This window comes from Solanum dulcamara, chromosome 10 (genome assembly GCF_947179165.1).
Source record: "Solanum dulcamara chromosome 10, daSolDulc1.2, whole genome shotgun sequence".
In the NCBI taxonomy this organism is placed as follows: Eukaryota; Viridiplantae; Streptophyta; class Magnoliopsida; order Solanales; family Solanaceae; genus Solanum; species Solanum dulcamara.
The window spans coordinates 72,854,615-72,879,580 of NC_077246.1; the positions used below are offsets into that span (position 1 = coordinate 72,854,615).

Sequence of the window (24,966 nt, forward strand, 5' to 3'; positions counted from 1 at the left end):
GATCGGATGTCACGTTCCGACACAAGTTGAATGTTTACAAGTCCCATAAGAGAACCCTTATATGAAATTATATGAGTTGAGGTTATTGAACGGTGGTCTTGCTGAGTATTGAATTGAGTGGAAATGGTTAACTTGTTCTGTATATATGTGTTTATTGTGTTGGGTTTACTTGTCTATGATCTGTTTACTGGCTAACACGTGATCCTACCAGTACATTGTTGTTTTGTGTATTGATACTACACTTGCTCTGCCTTTTGTTGAGTACAGAGCATATTCAGCCGGCTGCAGAGAGACCTTGTTTAGAAGAGTGAGACTTGTTCGAGTTCAAGGGCGAGCGGTTTATTTCAAGTTGTTGTGGACTTTCCTTTGTTCTAGTCCTTTTTTCAGGACTAAGACTTCAAACACTGTTTTAGTTTTATGATTACATTTTGGGAGTGCTTCCCTTTACTGATATTGATATTTTATTAGAGTTTTGGTACGGACGACTTTCAAATCCTAGGATGTTTCCGCATTTCAGTCTGTTGTTTAGCTTGTTTGGCTGACTTTATGGGGACTCAATATTATTTCTCTATTTATTTCTGCTTCTGCAAATCTTTAACGGTTTATTTCATCAGTCTTGGTAACTTGGGATGTAAAAATGATTCTTCCATTGGAGGGTTAGTGTGGGTACCAGTCACGACGAATTGGGATCGTGACAAACTTATAATTTATAGGTTTCGAAAATACAATGTTATCGTTGGTCTATGGCTCGCCGCTCGCTAGCCTATGCAATATAGTATCTTGCTATGAGGGGAAAAAATAGGTATATAAGATTTCTCCACAAATTTGAGTATTAGTAGAAAATTTGTTTGTATTAATGAATTTCATTTTAGAACGACGGAATTGGAAATTCTAATAAGGGAATTTTAACAAAAAATAGAAATATTCTATATCTAGAAAGTTTTCTAAAATATATGTTTTACCTTACTTGCACGACATAATTTTCTATCAAAGAAAATTTAATTAAACCCCCTTACTTACCTTTAGTTTTGGCATTGCTTTCATTAAATTGTAACAAATCCGTTAAAAGGACTTGTTAATCATAAACCACTGCTCCAAAAATAAAAGGCATAATACATTTACATTAATTGGTTTCAATGGGTATTTATTCTTTTAACTTTAGTTGTGCACAAGTAGATATTTAAATTTGCATAAAATTAAACAAGTAGACACAAGAACGGATCTAGGGGGCGAGAGGGGTTCATCCGAACCGACTGACAAAAAATAACATTATATATATAATATAAATTTACTATATTTACGTACATACATTAATTTTGAACCTTTTATACAATAAACAAAATGTAGCTCAGTGGTAAGGCTCTTCCACTGTACCCTTGTGTTCAAGGTTTGTTATTTTTTTTCCATTTAATTTTCAAAATAGCGACGGGACTACTGCCCAACTGCGATTATTTTTTTACAAAAAGAAAATGCTGAAATAGTGAATTAGAGAATTTTAAACCCAAAAATCAAACTTTTTGTACCTATAAACTATATACTATTGTCTTCCTTAGAATTGCGTTTTGTTGGCTGATTCACATATTTATATTTTCATTTTTCTAATTCTTAAGTGAAAATTCTGGATCTGTCACACTAAGTAGAGACACATATCCTACGTAGGACGAATTTCTTCAAATTTTAAATCCCTTAGTGAAAATTCTGCTATTTGAATTTGTTTGAAATTTGGCTTTATTAAATCTAACTTTAGATATTATATATCTGAACTCTGAAGTATGTTTCAAAATAGATAAACTTGCAATTTTTAAAGCATAACAAATATAATCGATAAATTAAGCACATCCATGCAATTAGTAAACTAAGGATAAAATATTTGTAAGGTAGACATTGAAATCTAAACGGTTTACTCCAAAGCCCATCACTAAGAAAACTTATCTTAAAATAAAGTAATAAATTATAGCAATCATTGTTTGTTTGTTTTTTTGGTTTTTTTTATCATATTGTTTATTTGTATTAGAGTTCAATTATTTTGTATTCGTGCTGCGTAGGTTTCATTCGGGAGAAAGCGCTTCTTATTAAGAATTTTATTATATTCAAAGCTCGAATTCGAAACCTTCAATTAAGAAAGAAGCAACCTCATCCAAGCACCACATCTGGTTTATAGCAACCATTGTTGATGGAAGCTTCATGCATTGTTTTTTTTTTTAGTAAACAAGCAATAATGATTTCCAATTTAGACAAATTATCAACATTGCTTATAATTTTTCTTTTCCCCCACTTAAGTCTTTTTTGCTTAAGTAATTACCTTTTAAAAAGCTTTTGACTTATCTTTTTTTTTACTATTATATATATATTTAATTTTTCTTGACATTTTAGCAATTTTTTGAAAATAAAATTTTTATATCATGTAGTAATTTATTCTACAAGTAAAATATGGACCTTTTTCTGAATAGTACATCAAGTAGGTGACATCTTAATTTATTGCAATCCTTTGAAATTATCTATTGTAAAAGCAACATGTGTTTGAATTCAAAAGTTGATGACATAAATTATGTTTAAATAATTAAAAGGTATGCATTTTTTTTTTGGGAAAAGTTTTTTTTTCTTATAAAAAAACACATTTTGATATTTAAGTGGCCGAAAGCATTCTATTCAGTAAAATTGATGATATATTTAAAAAGCAGAATATCAATTTATTTATTTATTTCTATTTCAGTTCTTGTTTTCTAAGTAAGTATGGAGGCAAGAAGTCAGCAAATTGTCCAAGAAATAATTAATACTTTCGTCTAAATCTCTCTCACATTTAATTAAAAAATAAAATAAAAAATATACATCTAAATTCTATAAATAGGCAAATCCCCCACCTCACTTTATCATATAATTATTTCCATACCCTCATTTTCTCTTAACCAACAAGTATCCCCCCATACTTTCCTCCATAATTTTCATCATTTTTTTCAACCAAAAAATAAATTTAAAAAAACACAACATATTATTTATATTATAAAACAAAATAAACAAACATACCATGTCCCTTCTAAGAAATCTCTTCATTTTATTCACCATTTTTATCATTATTATAATTATGTCATTTTCATCTTGCTATAGCATTAAATTCCCTAATAATGATCACAACATGAATAATCTTGAAAGGGAATTTGGTTATGATTTGCAAGCTTATCCTTCAAATTATTTCAACACCATTCTTGATCATGAAAACAACAACAATATGAAAAATATTCTTGAAATAATTAGTAAATTTCAACGATTCAAGAATTTGAAGAAATATGAAGATCAAGAAGAAGTTAAGGTTACAACAATTAGTGTGGATAGCTTTGGAGCTAAAGGTGATGGAATTATAGATGATACAAATGTAAGTTTTAGTTTCCTTTAATAATTTCTCTTTCAAACTATTACTAAAAACACACGAACTTTCTGACGAAATTTTTTGAGAGAGAATCTCTTAAACTATTATTAAAAAGCACGCGAATTTCTGATAGAAATTTCTGAGAGAGGTCATTGTAAATTTACTCGTTGAAAGCTTTTCTGACGTAAAGACCTCCCTCAAAGAATTTCTAAAATCCACCTATTTTTAATAGTGAAACAATAAAAAAATAGTATATTGCCTTAGCTTTATTTTAATTTATTTGACGGTATTTGATTTAGTTTAAAATTAAGAAATAAATGAAAATTTTGAAACTTGTGATCTTAATTAATTGTGCTATAATTTTTCAAATGGCTGTAAAAGCATCTCATATTAAGTATAAAAAATGGGATGTATATAAAGTAAAATTATTTTAAAATATAAATAAAATATTATTATTATTATAACAAATGAGAAAAAAGAGTCATATATACAAATGAAACTAAGAGAATATTAGATATAAGAGTTTGTGGATAAATATATTTTTTAAGAGTTTTAAGTTTTATTTATGGATAAGTGATAATATATATGTCACATCACTTAAAAATTAAATACAAGTAACTATCACTAATAAATGGCTTTAGTTATTTAACAAATAATTAAGACCTAACACATGTTTAATTGCGTTGATATTAATTATAACACTTTTTTACCTTCTCTCTCTATATATATAGACACACACATACACATTAATTAAACATCTCATTCTTGGTGGAAATTAAAGATTTTGTTATACTTCAAAGCTAATTTTTATTATGATATTGATTATATGTAGATTGGGATTACTTCTTCGATTAACTTTAACACAATTATAATCAATTTTGTTTTTTGGTTCTTAATTAATTAACTTATTAAATTAATTATATTATCTTAATTTCAGGCATTTCAAAAAGCATGGAAAGAAGTTTGTTCATCTTCAAATGTTGTGAATTTTGTGGTGTCCCAAAACAAGAAATATCTTCTCAAACCAATCAAATTTTCTGGGCCATGCAAATCTTCCATTACAATGCAGGTTAGGTTGACATATCATTATGTAAAAAGAATTTTGGAGTAACAATAAAATTATTTTCGCCTCAACTATAAATTATGGTCATTTGAGTCATCGTGAAATTAGTTCATGAGGCTTGCGTCAAGAAAATCTGGCTGTGTTACACTTTCTCATGGTGTGCCTCTTTAGCGAAACTTACGTGAACTCGAGATCCTTTATGCACTCGATTGTCGGCCCACACTATCAGGGTTAATTTTGTTTTTTTTTACGATCAGATCATTTAAAAGATAGTTAAATGCTTTTTTATTAAATAAATTGCTATGTATATAGGTTGATCTATAGTGTAACCTATGGGTTTATGTGACCTTGAATAGTATCCATAAATATTTAATTATAATTTGATATCGCTATATGAACTGATGAACTTCAATTCTTAAATACATCTCTATTGCACTGATAATATAAAAAAAAAACTTTACATTATCCGTAGTTATAAGTTAAACTCTGCTATTATTATATATGGAGAGAAAATAAGAGCTATATATAGTGACAAAGTTACATTCGGCGAACGATGATTAGTTGAATACCTTTGGCGAAAAATTGTATATAGGTCACATATATCAGATTTTGAACATCTTTCGTGAAATTCCTAATCTTGCCACTGCTTTTACACATGAAAATAAATTAATAGGCTCTATATATTGAATATTATTTGACAAATTTCTTTCCCTTTTTTTCCAATTAAATTTTTATTGCAGATTTATGGAACCCTATTAGCATCTGAGGATACTTCAGATTACAGCAAGGATAGTAGTCACTGGCTTTATTTTCGTGGTGTTCAAAATTTGGTTGTTGGAGGAGCTGGAGTTATCAATGGCAATGGCAAAATTTGGTGGCAAAATTCTTGCAAAATTAATAAAACATTGGTATGAATACGTAATTTTGAAAAAGGGAATCTTAGCACAAGGATCGATAAAGTTGTCTCTGTGTGACTAGGCTACCGTCAGCTCGAACCGTATGAAAATAATCACTAAAACTTGTATTAGGATAGACTGTTTATATCATACTCTAAGGGTGTGCGGCCTTTCCTGAGTGAATACGGGATGTTTTATATACCGGGCAACCCTTTTGCCCTTTACATACCATATATATTTCACAATTATTTCTTTTGTTTTTATGATATAACTAATTTTGTCTCTTTTTTTTTTATGTCTACTTTTGTATCTTGCAGCCCTGCAAGAATGCACCCACGGTACGTTTATTTGATTTTTGATTTGATTTTTTTATTTTTCAAAGAACAAAACAATTAATTACATAGAGTTATCTTTTATCCGTATCACTTTATATGTGAAATATAATGTTATTTGTATCCTAACTTAATATTTTTAAAGATAATAATAATTTGGATTTTAAATTATATATACTAATAGGTAATTTTTTTTATACCATCAATATAACTTGACATGTTATATCATGTTATATACTTACCATTTACTCAAACACATTTAAAATATGTGCAATATATGTATAGATTATTTATACCATCAGGTTATATATGTTCACTTATAATAATAGGTAAATCTCCATAATGTTGATATGGTAACCTAAAAAATAGAAGACTAACCTGTTGCTATACTCATCAACTTAACCTGATGGTATAAAATTATTTATATTGTCAGTGTATATAATTTAAATATTTTATCCTAGTGTATCATTTAATGATGTTAAATAGATCGAATCACCTATAATTACCTTCTTGGTGATCTGATTGTGTTGTCACTTGTCAGTACGTGCATGAAACTTAAAAACTTTATACCTATCTGATTGTGTCGTCGATGCATGGAACTTAAAAACTCAATATTACTCTTGTATAATTATTATGTCATTCTTTTAAAAAAAATATTTTTTTGGTGAGTTTAATTTATTTATTTAATTTTATTGGTGAAACTTAAATTTTGACAGGCCTTAACATTTTACAAGTGCAACAACTTGAAAGTGAAGGACCTTAAAATAGAAGATTCACAACAAATAAATTTGCAATTTGGGAGATGTTTTGGTGTTGAAGTTTCAAAATTGGTAGTGAGTTGTCCAGAAAATAGCCCCAACACTGATGGAATCCATGTCACTAACACTCAAAATATCCAAATTTCTAATTCCACCATTGGCACAGGTATCGATAAATAAACGATTTTGACTTTTATATATTTATAGAATCTTTTAAGTAAATTTCATATCGATAAACACATGAGATCTAGATGTTGGTATATACAAAAAAAAAACAATTTAGATCATAATGGCACACTTTAAAGTCTTGATTTTTGAAGGTCCAGTTCAAAGCGGACAATTAATGTCACTATAATGAATTATATTATTACAGATAGTATCAGAACCACTTTGTATGTAATGTTGGACGACGACGAAACATACCTTAACGAGGACGTTGAACTTCTAACACCCTAGGCAAGAGAAAACACAAGAGGGATACATTTTATATATATATGGAAATAAGTTTTAGATCCTTATATCGAATTTTAAAATCAGAATGTTTTGTCGCTCACTATTTTTTTGACTAATGATTTTTGGCTAGATTGCCGATGGAAGCGTCTATCGGCAATCCAAACAATTTTAATAATATTTACAAAGATTAAATTATATTAATAGTGTAACAAAATGACATTAAATTTTCTTATCTACTAATTATTTTGGAAATTAATTTGGAGGTAGGTGATGATTGTATCTCAATAGTAAATGGATCTCAAAAGGTCGTAGCTACTGGCATTACTTGTGGACCAGGTCATGGAATAAGGTACCAAAAACAAATACAAAATATACCTATATTATTTTATTATTAGTATTATTATGCTAGTATTATTTTATTTTTAATTTTATTATTACGGTTATTTCTTCTACTTTGATTATTTTCAGTATTTTCTTTCTTCAATATTTTTATTATATCATTTTACTCTAGTATATATTTCAAGCTGTTCTGAAAAAAATGATTTTTTTGAGTTGAGAGTCTATCTGAAACAGTCTCCTATCCCACGAAGGTAGGGATAAGATTTTGGTACAGACTCGACTTATGAGATTATATTCAGTATGTTGATGTTGTTGTTGAACCTCTTCATTTTACAATCACTAACCTTTTTTTTTCTTTAATATTCAGATTATTTTCCAAAATTTATAATCTAATTATGTAATTTATTATTATTTTTTGTGCTTAGTATTGGAAGTTTGGGATCTAGGAATTCAGAAGCTCATGTGTCTGATATTATTGTAAATGGAGCTAAGTTTTCTGGAACTACAAATGGACTTAGGATTAAGACCTGGCCGGTAAATTAATTAATTAATATTTTTATTAATTTACAAATATTTTTCTTAATTATGGAAATTCTTAATATATGTTATAATATTCTTGATTTTTTTATGCAGGGAGGATCTGGAAGTGCAAGCAATATTAAGTTTCAAAATGTCGTTATGAATAATGTAAAAAATCCAATAATTATAGATCAAAATTATTGTGATCGAGCTGTTGCTCCGTGCACAAATGAGGTAATTGAAAATGGATTTAATTTATATATATATATTAACGGTGAGAAAAATAATCTACTCAGTTGAAGTATACGTAACAGATTATTTGTCGTAGTGTTTAAGATTATTAATCTATCTTATTATGGGTTGTTAGTTATAGTTATCTTTAGATAATCAGATAACGTAAATCTTGTACTAAAATCGATATGCATATTCTATATAAGTTAAACTCGAATGAAAATGAATTTTATTTATATATACATATCATGTAGCATATTTTTACACTATTAGTGCAATTTGCTACGTCATTTTGGACAAAATAGTGTTTACAATATCTACTTATAAACAAAACTATCAATAAGGGTTATGGTAGAGTGGTAAGTACTTTTTCATTCTTAATCAAAAGGTCTTAGGTTCGAGTTCCCTTGGATACGGAGTCGCTTATGTTAGAAAGCGTTTTACCTTCCAATGTGGACTTTACAGCGTGAATTCGGATTTAGTCGGGCTCTAATATGAGTACCGGACATCTGATGGAAAACAAAAAAAAGGACTATAAACAAAAAAACGAATTTCATCCCTTCAACTTATTTAAAATTCAATAGTAACCACATACAAATCTTTAAATGGTCAAATTTACCCCACTCTCAAATGTAATATACAACAACATATTGCACTACAAGTAAAATACAGTAAGTTGTAATAATTTTATTCTTTAGTCATAAAATTATTCTCTTTTTTTTTTGCAGTATTGGAGACAAAGTTAACTTAATATATTCATAATTTATCTTTTAATTACAGGCTAATTCAGCAGTTCAAGTGAATAATGTGATTTATCAAAATATCGAAGGCACAAGTGCAACAAATAATGCTATAACTTTCAATTGCAGCAAGATTTTTCCATGTCAAGGAATTTTGTTGGAAAATGTGAAATTGTTAGGAGAAAATGGTAAAACTCCAAATGCTATTTGGGAAAATATCAACAATCTTACATGCAACAATGTTTCACCAGAATGTCCCAAAACTTAAATATTGTATAAAATAAGTTGATAGTATTAACATTTAATAGGCTATTGTATAGTCATTAGCAGGTCATGTACAAAGATATATACATGTTTGAATTAGGACAAATTAAGTGTTAGAATACATTTAGCAGATGATATTTGATAAATGATATTCTTTGTACACAAGAAATAAAAATATTGATGCTGGCTGGGTTATGATATGATATTTCTTTAATTACAACCTTAAAACTACACTTGTAGAACTATACTTGGTATGTTATTGTTGTTCAATTTTGAAGAAAAAACTAAAATTTGATAGAAATTGAATGAGTTGAATTTATAATTCATTGTTTAATTTATTTTCAATTTTTTCATCCTAAGTGACTATTGGACGAGTTAATGATCCACCTATTTAATAATTCAATCCATAGTAACTCATCAAATTAAGTCAAACCCTCACTTTGATACGTCTAGCAAGGCTCTACTCAATTTTTTAGGCGATATTTTGTTATTGTTAAATTGGTTGCGATCATAATTCAATCTGTCTTAAACATTGCTATGTTATCATGTTAAAAAATAAATTATGAGTGTAACTCGCCTTTAAATGCTAGTTTATAAGATGAGATTTGTCGTGATGTTTGTGAATTTTGATAAGAGAATTTGATTTTAAACGTATTTAAGAGTGGTATAATTCTTTTGTACATATATTATATCTATTGTATTGTGTTAGTTTCATGGTATATTTAGTGATGAATTTAACATTTAATATAGGAGTTTCACAAGAATTCAATAATTTTTGGTTAGTTCTGTACATATACTATTTTTTCTTCAAATACCAATAAGTATTTGATTATTAATTCAATCATAATTTTATTTTAACTTAAGATTATTGTAATAATCCAAGAATTTCAAATCATGAATTCGATTCTGGATATACTTGTTACTTCCTACTAGTACATATATCGAGTCAAATAGCAATACTATTACTTAAGGGTGATTATGTGCCCTGAATTCGTATTGTTCTTCGCAAAGTAGTAATACTATTACTTAAAGGGTAATTATGTAACTCTAAAAAGGCACTTTAGAGAGTCTTTAAGAAATAACCTTTCAACTTTCACAAGGTATGAATAAAGAAAATGTACGTACACTCTACTCTCTTCATATTCATCTTACGATATTTCACTGAACATGTAATTGTTATAAAATAACTCTAAAAAATTAGTCTGAAGCCAATTCATCAAAATATTCATGGGCTAACTCATGAAAAAATAAAAAATCGTTTAATTCCGCTTGTGCGACCCCTAAATGCTATGAATATGCCGTTGATCGTGTCGAAGCTACACGTACTGATCCCCCGACTTAAGGAGGGTCCCATAGAGGTTTTGGAAAAAAATTGACTAACTTTGGGCTAATAGACATGAAAACTGAGAAAATCACCTAACTCCGCTTGTGCGGACCCTAAATGTTATGAATGTCCTATAGATTGTGCTGAGGCTTCATGTACTGATCCCCCAGGTACTTCCAAAGGGTCCCATAAAGGTTTTGACAAAAAATTGACCGAAAGTCAGTTCACCAAAATATTTATGGGCTAACACACACGAAAATAAGAAAATCACCTAATTCCGCTTGTGCAGCCCCTAAATACTATGAGTGTGTCGTTGATTATTTTGAGGCTACACGTACTGATCCCTCGGGTACTTATAGAGTGTCCCTTAAAGGTTTTGAAAAAAATTTAACCGAAAGTCAGTTCACCGGAATATTAATGAGCTAACATGCACGAAAAATAAGAAAATCGCCTAATTCTGCTTGTGCGGCCTCTAAATGCTATGAATATGTCGTGTATCGTTCCTAGGATACACATAATGATCTTCAGGGTACTTACAGAGCATTCCATAGAGGTTTTAAATTTTCTTTTGACTAAAATCCAATTCACCAAAATATTCATTGACTAACATATACAAAAAATGAGAAAATCATTGAATTCTGCTCGTGTGGCCCCTAAACACCATGAATGCGACGTGGATCATGCTGAGGCTGCACGTACTGATCCACGTGGTACTTACGGAAGGTCCCATATAGGTTTCGAAAAAAAATTATTCAGAATACTTCCGAAGGGTCCCATAATACTTTTGAGAAAAAATTGACCGAAAGTTAGTTCAACAAAAAATTAATTGGGAAAACAAGTACGAAAATGAGAAAATCGCTTAATTTCACTTTTGTGGCCCCTAAATACTATGAATGTGACGTGGATCATTCCTAGGTTACATGTACTGATCCCTCGAGTACTTTTTAAGGGTCCCATATAGGTTTCAAAAAAATTGACTAAAATTCAGATCACCGAAATATTAATGAGATAACACACACCAAAAATAAAAAAATTGCATAATTCCGCTTGTGTGGCCTCTAAATGCTATGAATGTGCTGTGGATCGTGTCGAGGCTACACATACTGATTTCCTGATTACTTACAGATGATTCCATATAGGTTTCAGATTTTTTTTATCAAAGTCAATTCACCAAAATATTCATGGGCTAACACACACAAAAATGAGAAAATCCCCTAATTTTGCTTGCGCGACCCTAAATGCTATGAATGTGTCGTGGATCGTGCTAAGGATACAGTACTGATCCCCATTGTACTTAAGGAGGGTCCCACAGAGGTTTTGAAAAAAATTGACTAAAATCTGGTTCATCAAAATATTCATTGGCTAATATAATGAAAAATGAGAAAATAGCCTAATTCTGCTCGTGTGGGCCCTAAATGCTATGAATGTACCATGGATCTTACCGAGGCTTCACGTATTGATCCTTAGGTTACTTACGAAGGGTCACATAAAGGTTTTGAAAAAATTGACCAAAAGCAGTTCACCAAAATATTCATAGGCTAACACACACGAAAATGAGAATATCGCTTAGTTTCGTTTGTGCGGTCCTAAATACTATGAATGTGTCGTAAATTGTGTCAAGACTGCATGTATTGATCCCCCGGGTACTTATAGAGTGTCCCATAAATGTTTTGGACAAAAATTTGACCGAAATCCAATTTACTAAAATATTCATGTGGTAACATGCACGAAAAATGAGAAAATCTCATAATTCTGCTTGTGCGGCCCCGAAATGCTATTAATATGTCGTGAATCATGCTCAGGCTACACGTGTTGATCTCTCGGGTACTTACAGAGGGTCACATAGAGGTTTCAAATTTTTTTTGACTAAAATCGAGTTCACCAAAATATTTATAGGCTAACAAATACGAAAAATTAGAAAATCGTCTAATTCTGCTTGTGCGATCCCTAAATGCTATGAATGTATTGTGGATTGTGCAGAGGCTACACATACTGATCCCCAGGTACTTACGAAGAGTCTCATAAATATTTTGACAAAAATTGACCAAAAGCAAATTGATCAAAATATTTATGAGCTAACACACGAAAAATAAAAACATCAGCCCCTAAATATTACGAAATATAACATTATATTATTTAATTTCCTTAAAAGATATCTCATTATATTAAAAATATCTCTATATTTATATTGTTTCTCAATATTTTCAGCTATCAATATGCAGTTATCCGCTAACAATATGTATGACAAGAAAAGAATCCCAGAAAAAGAAAAAGAGAAAGCAAAATCAATGGCATATTCTATGGAATTTGATTACTAGTCCCTACTTTGGATATGTCATGGGATCCACAAAAATTAAAGAATATAAAGTACCATTTGTATCTTTATATGCTTTTGTTTTCCAAATTTATTTATTTATTTAAAATTTTTCATGTTTATTTCGCCTTAATTTAAGTGTCTTATTTTTTAATTTTTAATAAAAATTTCAATTTAAATATCTTATATGACAAATTTAAGATTACAATAATTAATTGATTATAATATTTTTAATTTAACATTATAAAATTCAAAAAAAAATTAAATTTTTTAATTAATTTAAATTGAGACACATGAATTAGAAAGAGTATATATTACATGCAAACTCACAAAAACAATTGATTATCAGAGACAAAAGAAAAGGATTAAAGTAGCAATATTTGTATGCAAAAACAATGATTACTATAATAGAGATAAACCAACGGTTAGATTCTGCAAGCATCCAAAGGTGTTTCCATCATTAAGATGGAGATAACTTTATAGGGAAAAAAAATCTATTTTTTAAATTCAGTATTCGATATTCGTATTAAAATTCGACATGTTCAAAATCAGATCGTTCTTTTCTTTTAGAAAGGTCCGATGGTTTCTTTGTGGTGATCTTTCAGACTTTCACCATCTGTTGTCAAAATTTGGATTGTCCATTGCAAATTAAAGTTCATTTTTTGGGATAACTCTTTTAAAAAGATTTTTTTTTTTTCATTTTTGGAAGTCGAACACATCTTATTTAGAATGGAAGAATTCCAACCATTCCACGATAATACGGTATTAGTCTTTATACGAAAAGTTACAACTATTGATCAATATAGTCTTCTATAAAACGAACAAAAGAAGAGAAGAAAATATTATAATTGAGAAATTCTCGGACGTTAATGATGTATGGTTTAAAATTGTGGATAATAATTTTAATATTCATCTTGACTCTTTTTTTTAATACAATATTTTTTACTATGTTAGAATTACGGTTTTACCATTAGATCAAAATTCCGGGCTTATTGATGTGATATCTTTTGGATTTATTTTTATGATAGAGAACCATCACATATTACCTTCTTATATATTTTCATGGTACAGAACTATCACATGTTACGCTTTATTATGTATTATCTGGTCCAAATCCAAGGCTTATAGTTGTAATCCTTTTAGATTTATGCAAGTGTTCATAGTACAGAACTATCATGTATTACGCTCTTATTACTAGATCAATATCCAAGGCTTATGGATGTGATATCCTTTAAGATTTATGTAAGTGTTCATGGTACATAACTAGGTTGAAAATGGAAATGAATAATATTTGCTACTCTTTCAAATTCAGGAGAAATTGAAAAATAACTAAGTTAGTCTTTTTCACTACATATATGAGTTGGATGATTTATAATTACTACTTAATTAGGAATACTAATTGTTAACAGAGAAGATAATTTTCAAAAAACATTACCATGAAAATGAACTAGCCAAAAAGAGAATAAAATCTATCTCTTCCGCATATTAGTTATCATATTTCGTTTTTCTAAAGTTATAAATTTGACTAGTTTTCGAAGTAAAATTTGATTAAATTCAACTAATTTTTAACAATTAAAATTTAAATATTGAAAATTATATATATAAAAAATACAAGTAGTTGCAACTCTCCCATGTTGATTTGATGGGGAAAAGATATATTTTAAATATTAATTAAAATGAATATTACTATCACAAAGTATTGATAAACCCTTTCAACAGGCAATCCAACCAGTACATATGAAATGGAGAAATTCATAGTCAACAAAACCTCTCTTCACCCCACCTCCACCCCCACCCCATCCCACAAACTAAAACAAAATTAAAAAAATAAAAATAAGAAAATTAGAACAAAAAGCAAGTGAAGACCTATTTAAATGGAGTTATATCAAGCAACAAATATTTAATAAAATAATCAAGACATAAATAAATTGTTCATCAAAATACCTTCATCATATAAAACAAAATAAAAAATGTCATATTTACTAGGTAATAAAGATTTTGGATTTTTTTTCCAATAATAATAATTCCATCTCATTTAAGTTCATTTCATATCATTATATCATTATTCTAAATATTAAAATTTAAATAAAATTTGTTGAAATTAAAAAAAATTTAAGTAACCTGACCTAAACACTACCGTTATAAAAAAAAAGGAGAAAAAAAAAAGAGAATCCTCACTAGTTCTATTTTCTCGCTTACTTCTTTCCTCCTTCTATTGTTGTTGTCGTCGTCGTAGTCGTCTTAGCTTCTTGTTGTTGTTGTGGTGATGGTGATGGTGATGATTGTGTAGTATTAGGAATACCACCATCAATACAACTTCTACATTTTCTTTCAACCCATCCTTCAATATCATCTTCACCATTACCACTAAAATGTCTACCACCACAAAGCCTAGCAATAATACTAGCAATAACACCAAGTATAGTTATTACTGCTAGTACTACTAGCAATGTCTCTATAGATCTATGTGTATTATTAGTTGAAGAAGAAGATGATGATGAATAGTAATTATTATTGTTTTGTTGATCCACTACAAGTGGTGGCAACTCTTTCTCATTCTCCATTCTTCTTTTTTTTGGTGTTTGTGTGTAGGGGTGGGGTGGGGTGGGGGTTCAAGTTCTTGAAAGTGTGGAAAAAGATGGTGGAAGAAGAGTTTGTGGGGAAATGTTTGAGTTTGATGAAGAGGAGTGTTGGGTAGTAGTTAGAGAGTTTAGACTTTTAGAGTGTTGAAAGAGGGTTGTTGGGGGGTGGGGGTAGGGGTGGGGGGTTCAAGTTCTTGAAAGTGTGGTAAAAGATGGTGGAAGAAGAGTTTGTAGGGAAATATTTGAGTTTGATGAAGAGGAGTGTTGGATAGTAGTTAAAGAGTTTAGAGTGTTTGAAAGAGGGTTTTTGAAATATGTGTTTGGTGATGAGAGAGAGTGAAAAATGTGTTGGTGAAAGTATAGTTTGAGTTGGAAAAAAGAAATATATAATGACTTATATATATTTTGTGTTTTAAAAAAAATTATATTATTAAGATATAAGGTTAATAAGTAATCGTGTATTGTCACGATGGAAGAGCTAAGGGACTAGTTTTCTTATCTCCAATTGTTACATGTTTGCTTCATTAATTGTGTACATCTTGTTATTTTTCTGTCGTTATTTTTCTTTTTTACATGCTTTGTAATATATTATTGTGTCAGCTTGTTGAAAATAATTTTTTCTACCCCATAAAAATAGGAGTAACCATATTCTTTTCAATCTCTACTTATGAAACTATGAATATATTATTTTTTTATTATTATTATTTTATTATTATTATTATTATTATTATTATTATTATTATTATTATAATAGCATGATTTGACTTTCTATTGAATATAATGACCCTATATGGGGCAAAACAATAATGTAAAGGGGGACTTGTTGGTGTATGTGTTGTCAAAAAGTTGATTAAAGATCACAAATTAGTATTCATCTTTGAAAATATGTTGCCATCAAAAGTATATAGTAGGCCCCATTTTTAAAAGAATATTTATTTATTTATTTTGTCTTTTTTATTATTATGATTAGTATATTTATCTTTTCTTACCCTCAAAAAGTACAAAATTATAATGTACATGTATGATGAAATAAAATATATAATTCTACTTAATGTCAAAAACTGTTAAATTCTTTAGAATTTAAGTACATATTTTGAGCTAAGATATCCTTACTTAACTATGCTTATACTAGTTTGAGTTAATAAACCTTTTGATTCTTCGATTTTGCGATATTTAGCTAAATATATTTAATCTTTAATTAATTTTATGATATCTAACTAAAGATATTTAATTTTAAATTAATTGAGATATATATATATATATATATATTTGTGAATTTGTATGTTACCATAATAATATATTTTTTCTATTTGTGGTTACTACTCCCAAAAGTTCTTTTTCTTGGGGTTGGGGGTGGGTGGGTTTTTGGTAGAATTTTTGTCTTTCGTTGGTGTCACATGTTTGCCTTTAAATATGAAGTGAGACCCCCAAGATTTTGATTATATATATATATATATATTATGTTAAAGTATTGTTAATGATAAAGGTAAATAAATACAAGATGATTTACTATTAATAAACCAAAAACTTAATGGATGACAATATTGAGCAAGTTAAACCTATTTCCAATATGAAATAAGACCAAAAAAAAAAAAATTGTTGAAAAAATTCTCTTTTTCATTCTTTAATTAGTAATTTTCCAAGTATTTTTTTCTTAGAAATTGCATGTCTTTCTCAGCCCAGTTGGCAATTTTGACAACTAGTAAGTAATAAATTTGATGTGATGTAACATTATTTTCACCTGAACCAATAATACTATTTAACACTATAAGTTATACATATAATGACATTTCCATAAAGTCCTCCTGCTGCATGCACTGAATTTATATATTACATTTGTCTATGAACAGATAAGTTTGAAAAGCTTATACACACAAAAAGTATAAAAAATATTCTGAATAAATAGTATGTCCTTGCTTTAATTCAAACTTTAGACAGCTTCTTTGTTGTTTTTTTTTTTAAAAAAAATAATTATAATCCTAGGTGGTGAAACTTAAAAAATGTTCAACTTTCTTGATAATTTCATATTAATATCTTATTTTATTTGCTCATTTTACTGGTTTTAAGCTCGGATACAGAAGGAGAGTTATCGAGGATTAATCGAAAATAACCTCTCTACCTCATAAAGATAGAAATAAAGTTATATCCAACTTATTTTCTTCGGTCTTCACTTGTTGTTGTTGTTTTATTGTTTTACTTTTGGCTAGATTGGTGGTATAGTGAAATAATTCTACGTTATCGGCTCGATTAATTGCTTTTAAGATCGCTATAATTATAACACAATTAAAATTTATCGAGTATCTAAAAAGTTTAGTTATCTCGGACTAAAACTACAAACCTGAGGTCTAAAATTTTAAATCTCGAATTTGAAAGGGTTTGAAGTTTGAATTTTCATAGCCTAGTAGACCTTAGGGCGGAGTTAGGGACAAATAGTTCAAATTCAAAATCGACATTGTGAAGAAGAAGGAGGAGGAGGAGAAGGAAGAGTCTAAGTTATCAAATCTGGCTAAACGTTAAATAGTTTTACTAACAAAGTAGATATATTTTAACAATGCCCTTAAAATCAACGACGGACCTAACTTGTAAGATATGAGTTCATATGAATCTGCAGATAGCTTTGTATTAAGAAGTTCACTAAATATTTATAAATATTTGATGATAAACTTAATGGAGTATTATTTTATATATTTCTAACCTTTTTATTATTATTATTGTTATCATTATTATTATTATTATTATTTTCTAAGATACTTTACGTCAAACAAAAGTAATAACGTCTCTTTTTGGACTGAAATCCGCCAGAATTTATGCCTCTAGCTTTGCATAACTATTTTGTCTTTTTGAAAAACAAATAAAAAAAACACTTTATACTTTATACTTTAAGATAAACAATGGATTGTATTAAACTTTTCGTTTGGGAAGGTAGAATATACGCAAACATTATGAAGTAAGAAGTTAAATAATATAAATTTTCAATGAAAAAATATATAATATAAATTTAGAATAATAAAATTTGACTAAAAAATTTGAAAAGTTTATATAATGATATCGAAATAGTGTTGCGCTGAATTTGATAAGCTGATTTAATGATATTAAAATAGTGTTGATTAGTTTTAGTGCTTAAAATTTGAAGAAGATACCAAAAATAAATTTGATCTTTTTATAAACATACGGCAAATTTTATGTAATGTAGAAGGCTCGACCGTTTGAGAGACTTTAAAATATTCATTAATGGGTGATACAAATAGTGAAGGGGAATAAAAAAAATAAAATATAAGAATAATAATGTTGGTTCATGATATTCGTCAGAATATAAATGAGGCAACAAAATCGATAGCCACATAAGATAGGATGCTATAACTAACTAAACGCTATTCTATTTATCAATTATTACAACACTTCTTGTATTAAATGAGGTATAAAATTATTATATTTTCCATTCAAAAAATTCTTTTTCAAATTTATCAATACATGATTTTTTTTTAACAATATATATATATATATACATCTTTGGGAGAAAATAGGAGTCCAAAAAAATTAAGGCACCAAGCGATTGATTTAGTGGCCTTATGATCGAGATGCCGCCGATTGTCTATATTTACCCTTTGTGTAATTATCAGATCAAATTTATCTCTATAGTTATATTATCACATCAAATTTATCCCTTTATTATTGAAAAAGATTTAACATTATCCTTTATTATTATATAAGTTCATATATGCTCTTAACGTTATAAGGTCAAAGATTTCAATTTGTATTTCCTCATAGGGGGGAAATGGGCAAAATAGCTATTTTTTCTGCCGCTAATAATAAAGTTGTCATCATCTCAAAACTAATCAATATTTACTCACTCTTTAATGTTGGAAAAATATTTGAATAAAAATACGTATATCTAAAGCATGAAAATACTCTTATGATATGATGGAGTTCGTGATTCTACAATTGAGAACTCAAGCAAAAGTTATGGGGTTCGCTCGAATCCCTTTATTACACACTAGCTCCGCCCCTGCATGGAACTCACTTAAGTTCGAACTCGGATAAGTAACTCAAAAACTTTGTATCCCACACCATTTTTACCTTAGGAGAAGGATTTGGAGGCCCATTACATATCATGGGCTTTTTCATTTATAAAGAAAGCCGGCCCAAGCCCATTTTTGTTACATCCTTGAAACCCACTCTTTTAGTCATTTTTATGGAAAATAATAAAAAGTCTTAGAAATAATTGGTATTGTTAAGGAAAATCAAAATGAAAAATCAAGAATTATTGAGTTATTATTATATATCATATATGTAGTTTAAGATATTATAACAAGTCATTAAATTTTTTTAATTAATCAGATATTTCAGATTCGAACCTCTAGAAATAAAAAAACATTATATTGGGAGCACTCCCCGCGTGACCCCCTTTTATTCAAAAATGTATCATGCAATAGGTAAATTCAAATTTAGTCTGATCACAATACGATACTGAACACCAAATTGGAAACAATTCGCGGTGCACACTTTTGGCATAAAACGACTTTATTGTTCTCATTATTCATAAATTAATACATTAAATCATTTTCCCTTTAATAATACTAAAAGTTTGTACACATGTGCACGTCACATGATGCCAAATTGTATAAAAAGGAATAATAAAAAAGATAGTAATATAAAATGAATTATGTGTTTGCAAATCGTATCAATTATACAGTGCAATTGTACTTAAGATATAGAAATAATATTATTAAATTGAGAACAATAAAATATTTAATATTCTCCTAAAACTTTGACTTACAGGAGAATGTAACAAAAAGTTCCTTGTTGTTTGAGCTTTACTCCATACCCCAAAGTGATTGCTCCTATCAATGGTTTACTCCGTTTATTTTTATCTATGCACTATACTATTTTAAAATGTCTAACATATTTATTCAGCTAATAAAAATAATGAATATATTTTTATTTATTATTAGAGTAGAAGGCTAATACATAGTCTCGTTATTCTTCTGGATTAGTAGGCGTATTAGTGCATTATAATTTCTTATGCTCTGACTTCTGTTATTATCTTTCTATTACTTTCTGTACTTTGATTACTCTATTTTATCTGTGTCGCTTTCGTTATTTGCGTTATTCGTTATTTACTTTCTCATATCACTTTGAACTTCTTAGCCTTATCTGACCTCTTTTTATGCTTCTTTTGAGCCGAGGGTCTCTCGGAAACAGTCATCCTACCTTGGTAGGAGTAAGGTCTGCGTACACTTTACCCTCCCCAAACCCCACGTTGTGGATTTCACTGGGTTGTTGTTGTTCTTGCTATTAAATACTATTCATTTTTCAATGTTTATATGACTTGTATTTAACAAAAGTGATTTGAAAAAATTACCCCTATCATTTACTGTTTTTTAATCCCTGTATAAAGTCAATAGTGGACAACTATTATTGGGTAGAGGAAGTAAATCATATGCTTGTCTTTTTATATTTTGGGTTTTTCACAGTTCGATATTCGTGTTAGGATTTGACTATATTTGAATTTGCACATTGATATATTTTGTCCTACATAAAACTTAGAGAAAATGGTCAAAACTACCTTTCAACTATTCAAAATAGAGCATATATACCCTTAAATTATATTCTGGCTCAAAAATACTCTTTCCGTCATACTATTAACTCACTTCTACCTCCTCCGTTAGATGAAATAAAATGTGGTATCCTATGTGTATTAATGTACGTCACATAGAATCTCCACATAACCATTCCACCCCACCCACCCTATCAAATAAAAGACCCAAATTCACCCATTAAAAGACCAAAACCATCCTTGACTCCTGTAGTTATAGATGCTACAATTAATTTGCAGCAATTTTTAAACAACTTCAGTAACAATTTGCGGAAGTCAAGCACCCTTATTTGTTGGTCAAACTTTAGGAAGAACACTTCAGCTACTTCCCAAGCATCTATTGATCACGTTGAACGTACAATTAAGTTGCTCTGCAGCTCACTTCAGGCTCGATCGCATCCATCTTTTTTTCTAGAAAAGCACCTGCTTGATTAGGCACCACATTTGCTTAATTGTCATTTTGGAAAATTAAACTCATCACCCTTTGTTAGCTATGTCCACTGGATGAAAATGATAGTTTAGCAAATTAAATAACCAATTAATAATTTGCTTAAAAACTATTGCAAATTAATTGTGGCAGCCATAACTACAAGAGTCAAAAATGAGTTTGGGTCTTTTAATGGGTGGATTTGAGTCTTTTAATTGATAGGGTGAGATGGGATGCTTACGTGGAGATCCTATGTGGCGTAAATTAATACATATGGGATGTTACATTTCATTCCGTCAAACGGAGGGGTAGAAGTGAGCCAATTGTATGACCGAAAGGGTATTTTAGCCAAACTATAGTTTAAGGGCATATGTGCTCTATTCGAATAGTTGAAAGATAATTTTTGCCCTTTTCCGTAAAACTTATGATTGATAGAAAATATTGATTCACTCGTTAAGGCCTAATTCGATCTTTGTAGAGTTTTCGAGATATTCTCCTACAAACATTTATTATAACATCTATTACAGTTTTTTGCTTAGATATGCAACTTGACAAATATACATCTATAATAATTAACTTATCAATTCCTCGATTAATATTATAAGAATCGTTATTGAACATTGTGTATGCAATTGTAGAGGCTCCAAAAGAAAATAATATTTTTCAGTTTAAATAATTTTATTTTACTCTTAATGAGATGATGTATAATCGCTCAAATATCAATTGTTTGTTTTAGACTATACAAGTGTCAAAAAGAATTCTTCATTTTTATTAGATATTTTGGTGGCAATGACCTTAAATCCAAATTTGATTGATCAAACATTTGGGGTGGGGTGGGTAGGGGACCAACAACAGCTAGCAAAAAACCTAGAAAACTCTTGGGGACCAAAAGCTCATGAATTTTGTACTTCAAAAGTGCCTAAAGGTCAAGCTTATCTTAAGATATAACAATATCTATTTGTGTTTTTTCATACAAGAAATAAAATATAATATATAAATTTAGACATTTTTCATCCTACATTTTATTGCAAAAATAAAATAAAATATTGAATGATTGATTCATCATTAAAAATATTATTAATCCCTAGAAAAGTTGAATATCATGGTATCCTAACAACGATAAATTAATAAAAGAATTTGATAAGCGAAATTTGTTAATTTAAAGAAAAAAATTAAAAAAATTATGTGTATCTCGTCATTTATATCAAAATCACAAGATTCTCATGATCTCAAGACAATTAACTACATAAATTTCAATATAAATGGAAAAAAAGGTTTTATCGACCTTTTTGGAAAATACATTCATTCATCTCAAACCAACTGATGCAAGAGATCCGAAATCAGATTCGCAATATAGAAGAGAAGAAGGAGATCCTCCTCCAGAAACAAAGGGAACTATTTTTAATATTTTTTGAATCAAATAAATCTCATCTTTTCGAGGATGATTGAACTGGAGATCCGGAATCACTTCACGATATATAAGAAAAGAAGGAGACCCTCCAAAAACAAAAGGAATTGTTTTTATTATTTTGAAGATAATTGAAGTGTCCATAAATTAATTCTAACATCATCATTTTTAATTAAACATTGGTTGTACACATAACTATTTATAGTAATAAGGTCAAATACAAAGTAACAAACATTAAATTCTCGTGAACAATGAATTGTCACATGAATTTAGTCCTTTGGTTATTATGTTGTCCGGACTTTTTTTATTTTTATATTTTTTAAGTTTCTTTATTTTATATATTTAAATTAGGCAAGTTGTCATTCACAATTTCATTTATTTGTTGTTTATAACATTTTGTTTTGATTTATGTAGACAAATTAACATGTTTAACAATTAAATATATCAACAAAAAGTCATATAAGCCCATATATACAACTATATATATGTCCTACACAAAAGAAAAAAACATGTGATTTGTTTCATATTTTTAGTTAATATAGAACAATATTGTTATGGATTTGATTTGTTTAATAATTGTATTGTTGTATATCTTCTTTTCAAAAAATATTTTTGCATAATTTTATTTCTATTTTTCCTGAAGTTATGTATTTACCCCTCAAAGTTGTATAGAAAAGTGATCACGAGCAGGGGCGGACCTAGAAGTAATCCAGGGGATTTACATTGTATATACGAGGTATTTTAAAGAATTTTTATGTCTATATATTAATTTTGAACCTCTTGAATAAAAGATTAGGGGTTGACTTAGTGGTTTAGAGGTTCAAAACTAACCTTGAGGTATCAAACTCAAATCTTAAGCATTTTTGCCTCTCAGAATGGTATTTCTCAATGCAAACTAGATTAGTCAGCTTTAAAACGAGATACCAGAGGGTAGAGACCTAGTGAAAAAAACCGAACAACTTCTTTTCACAAAATAACACAACTTTTAGAAGAAATTTCCTTTAGTAAAGAGTATTTTAATCCTAAAAAATGAAACTTTTTGATACGAATTCGAATTAATTAGTCCCAAAATGAAGAGTGGAAAAAAAAAACTAGTTCATCCTAAATAAAAGAAAGAATCTTTAGAATAAATTGTCTTTGGCAAGAATCACTTTATCAAAACTGAAAATTTTCTATACAAATTCAAGTTTTTAATATGTTTCAAAGTGGATATCGAATATTAGATTAAAAAAAAAAACAATTTATTGTCCCAAGAACCTTGAGAGAACAAATCTCAAAGGTGAAAAGTCTACCAACCAAAAGTTTTTTAACTTTGTTCTAACTTTATTGTCATTTGTGTACTTTAAAATAAAATAGTAATATCCTTTTCTTCTGGACTAGGAATGAATAACATTGGTGAAAAGGGATGACAATTAATTACCAAAAGTTTTGTTTAAAATTATTCTATCTTTTAGATGGGACAAATATATACAACAAACTTATAACACAAATAATTAAATTATTGAAAAGTCATACCTATGAAATTATTTTTTGAACTTTGATTCACTTCATCGTCATCAATAAATCTAGAATTTTGATTAAAATATTATAAAAAAACAAAATAATACAAGCAAGAAACCTCATACACCACCAATGAGGGAATGAGTGATTATTGATTTTAATCAGAAATTATGAATTCGAATTTTGAAAATAAAGAATCATTTAATAGGGAGCATTTTATTTTTTTAAAATTAGGCGGGAATAGTAATCGCGGCTTATGTGTGGGAGTCTAGTAGCACTAGCCTATCTCTCTTCTTTGATTTAGATGGTTCAAAATTAGTATATGTACAAAAAATATAGAAACTTACATAAATATACTATATTAAATAATATTTATCATTTATAGCAATAAAATTTTTATTTTTATTTTTATTTTTAGTAAACATTTATAATACATTTATAATACAGTTTTAATACATATTACAGAGAACAATTTATAAAATACTTATAATACAAATTTTATTGATGAATAATACATTTATCACATACTTTAATACACTTATAATATATTGTATCAATTTCTTACTAAGCAAGCATAATATATTTTAAAAACACTTATAATACATTTATATCATATGCATAATTTACTTTTAATACATAATACAAATTTATCATAGTATTGCTATATATTATTATAAATAGTAATAAATAAAAAATATCATTAAAATTAATAATTATTTATTAAAAAAATACTCACTCAAATAATTTTTTCCAATAAATAATTTTTTACGAAAAGAATTTTGATGAATCCCTGACATCCACGTAGATCTGCCCTGTCCACCCCATAGGGCGAATGGATCTGAATACTACATAGCAA

The 24,966-nt window shown here is 28.5% G+C and overlaps 1 protein-coding gene across 1 annotated transcript; it reads left to right on the forward strand.

The window, feature by feature from the left end:
• The first annotated feature begins 2,902 nt into the window (after nucleotides 1-2,902).
• On the forward strand, nucleotides 2,903-9,132 carry LOC129871324 (polygalacturonase-like). Its single transcript, XM_055946223.1, has 9 exons — nucleotides 2,903-3,370; nucleotides 4,302-4,433; nucleotides 5,168-5,335; nucleotides 5,641-5,661; nucleotides 6,372-6,579; nucleotides 7,134-7,215; nucleotides 7,631-7,739; nucleotides 7,839-7,958; nucleotides 8,736-9,132. Exons 1-9 carry the CDS (start codon nucleotides 3,026-3,028, stop codon nucleotides 8,961-8,963), a joined length of 1,413 nt encoding a protein of 470 aa, XP_055802198.1. The 5' UTR covers nucleotides 2,903-3,025; the 3' UTR covers nucleotides 8,964-9,132.
• The last annotated feature ends 15,834 nt before the right edge of the window (nucleotides 9,133-24,966 follow it).

Bases quoted from the DNA above. Each gene is read 5' to 3' on its own strand.
- LOC129871324 (XM_055946223.1), top strand. From the start codon at position 3,026: ATGTCCCTTCTAAGAAATCTCTTCATTTTATTCACCATTTTTATCATT. The intron at 3,371-4,301 runs GTAAGTTTTAGT...TCTTAATTTCAG, and splicing joins GAATTATAGATGATACAAAT to GCATTTCAAAAAGCATGGAA. The intron at 4,434-5,167 runs GTTAGGTTGACA...TTTTTATTGCAG, and splicing joins AATCTTCCATTACAATGCAG to ATTTATGGAACCCTATTAGC.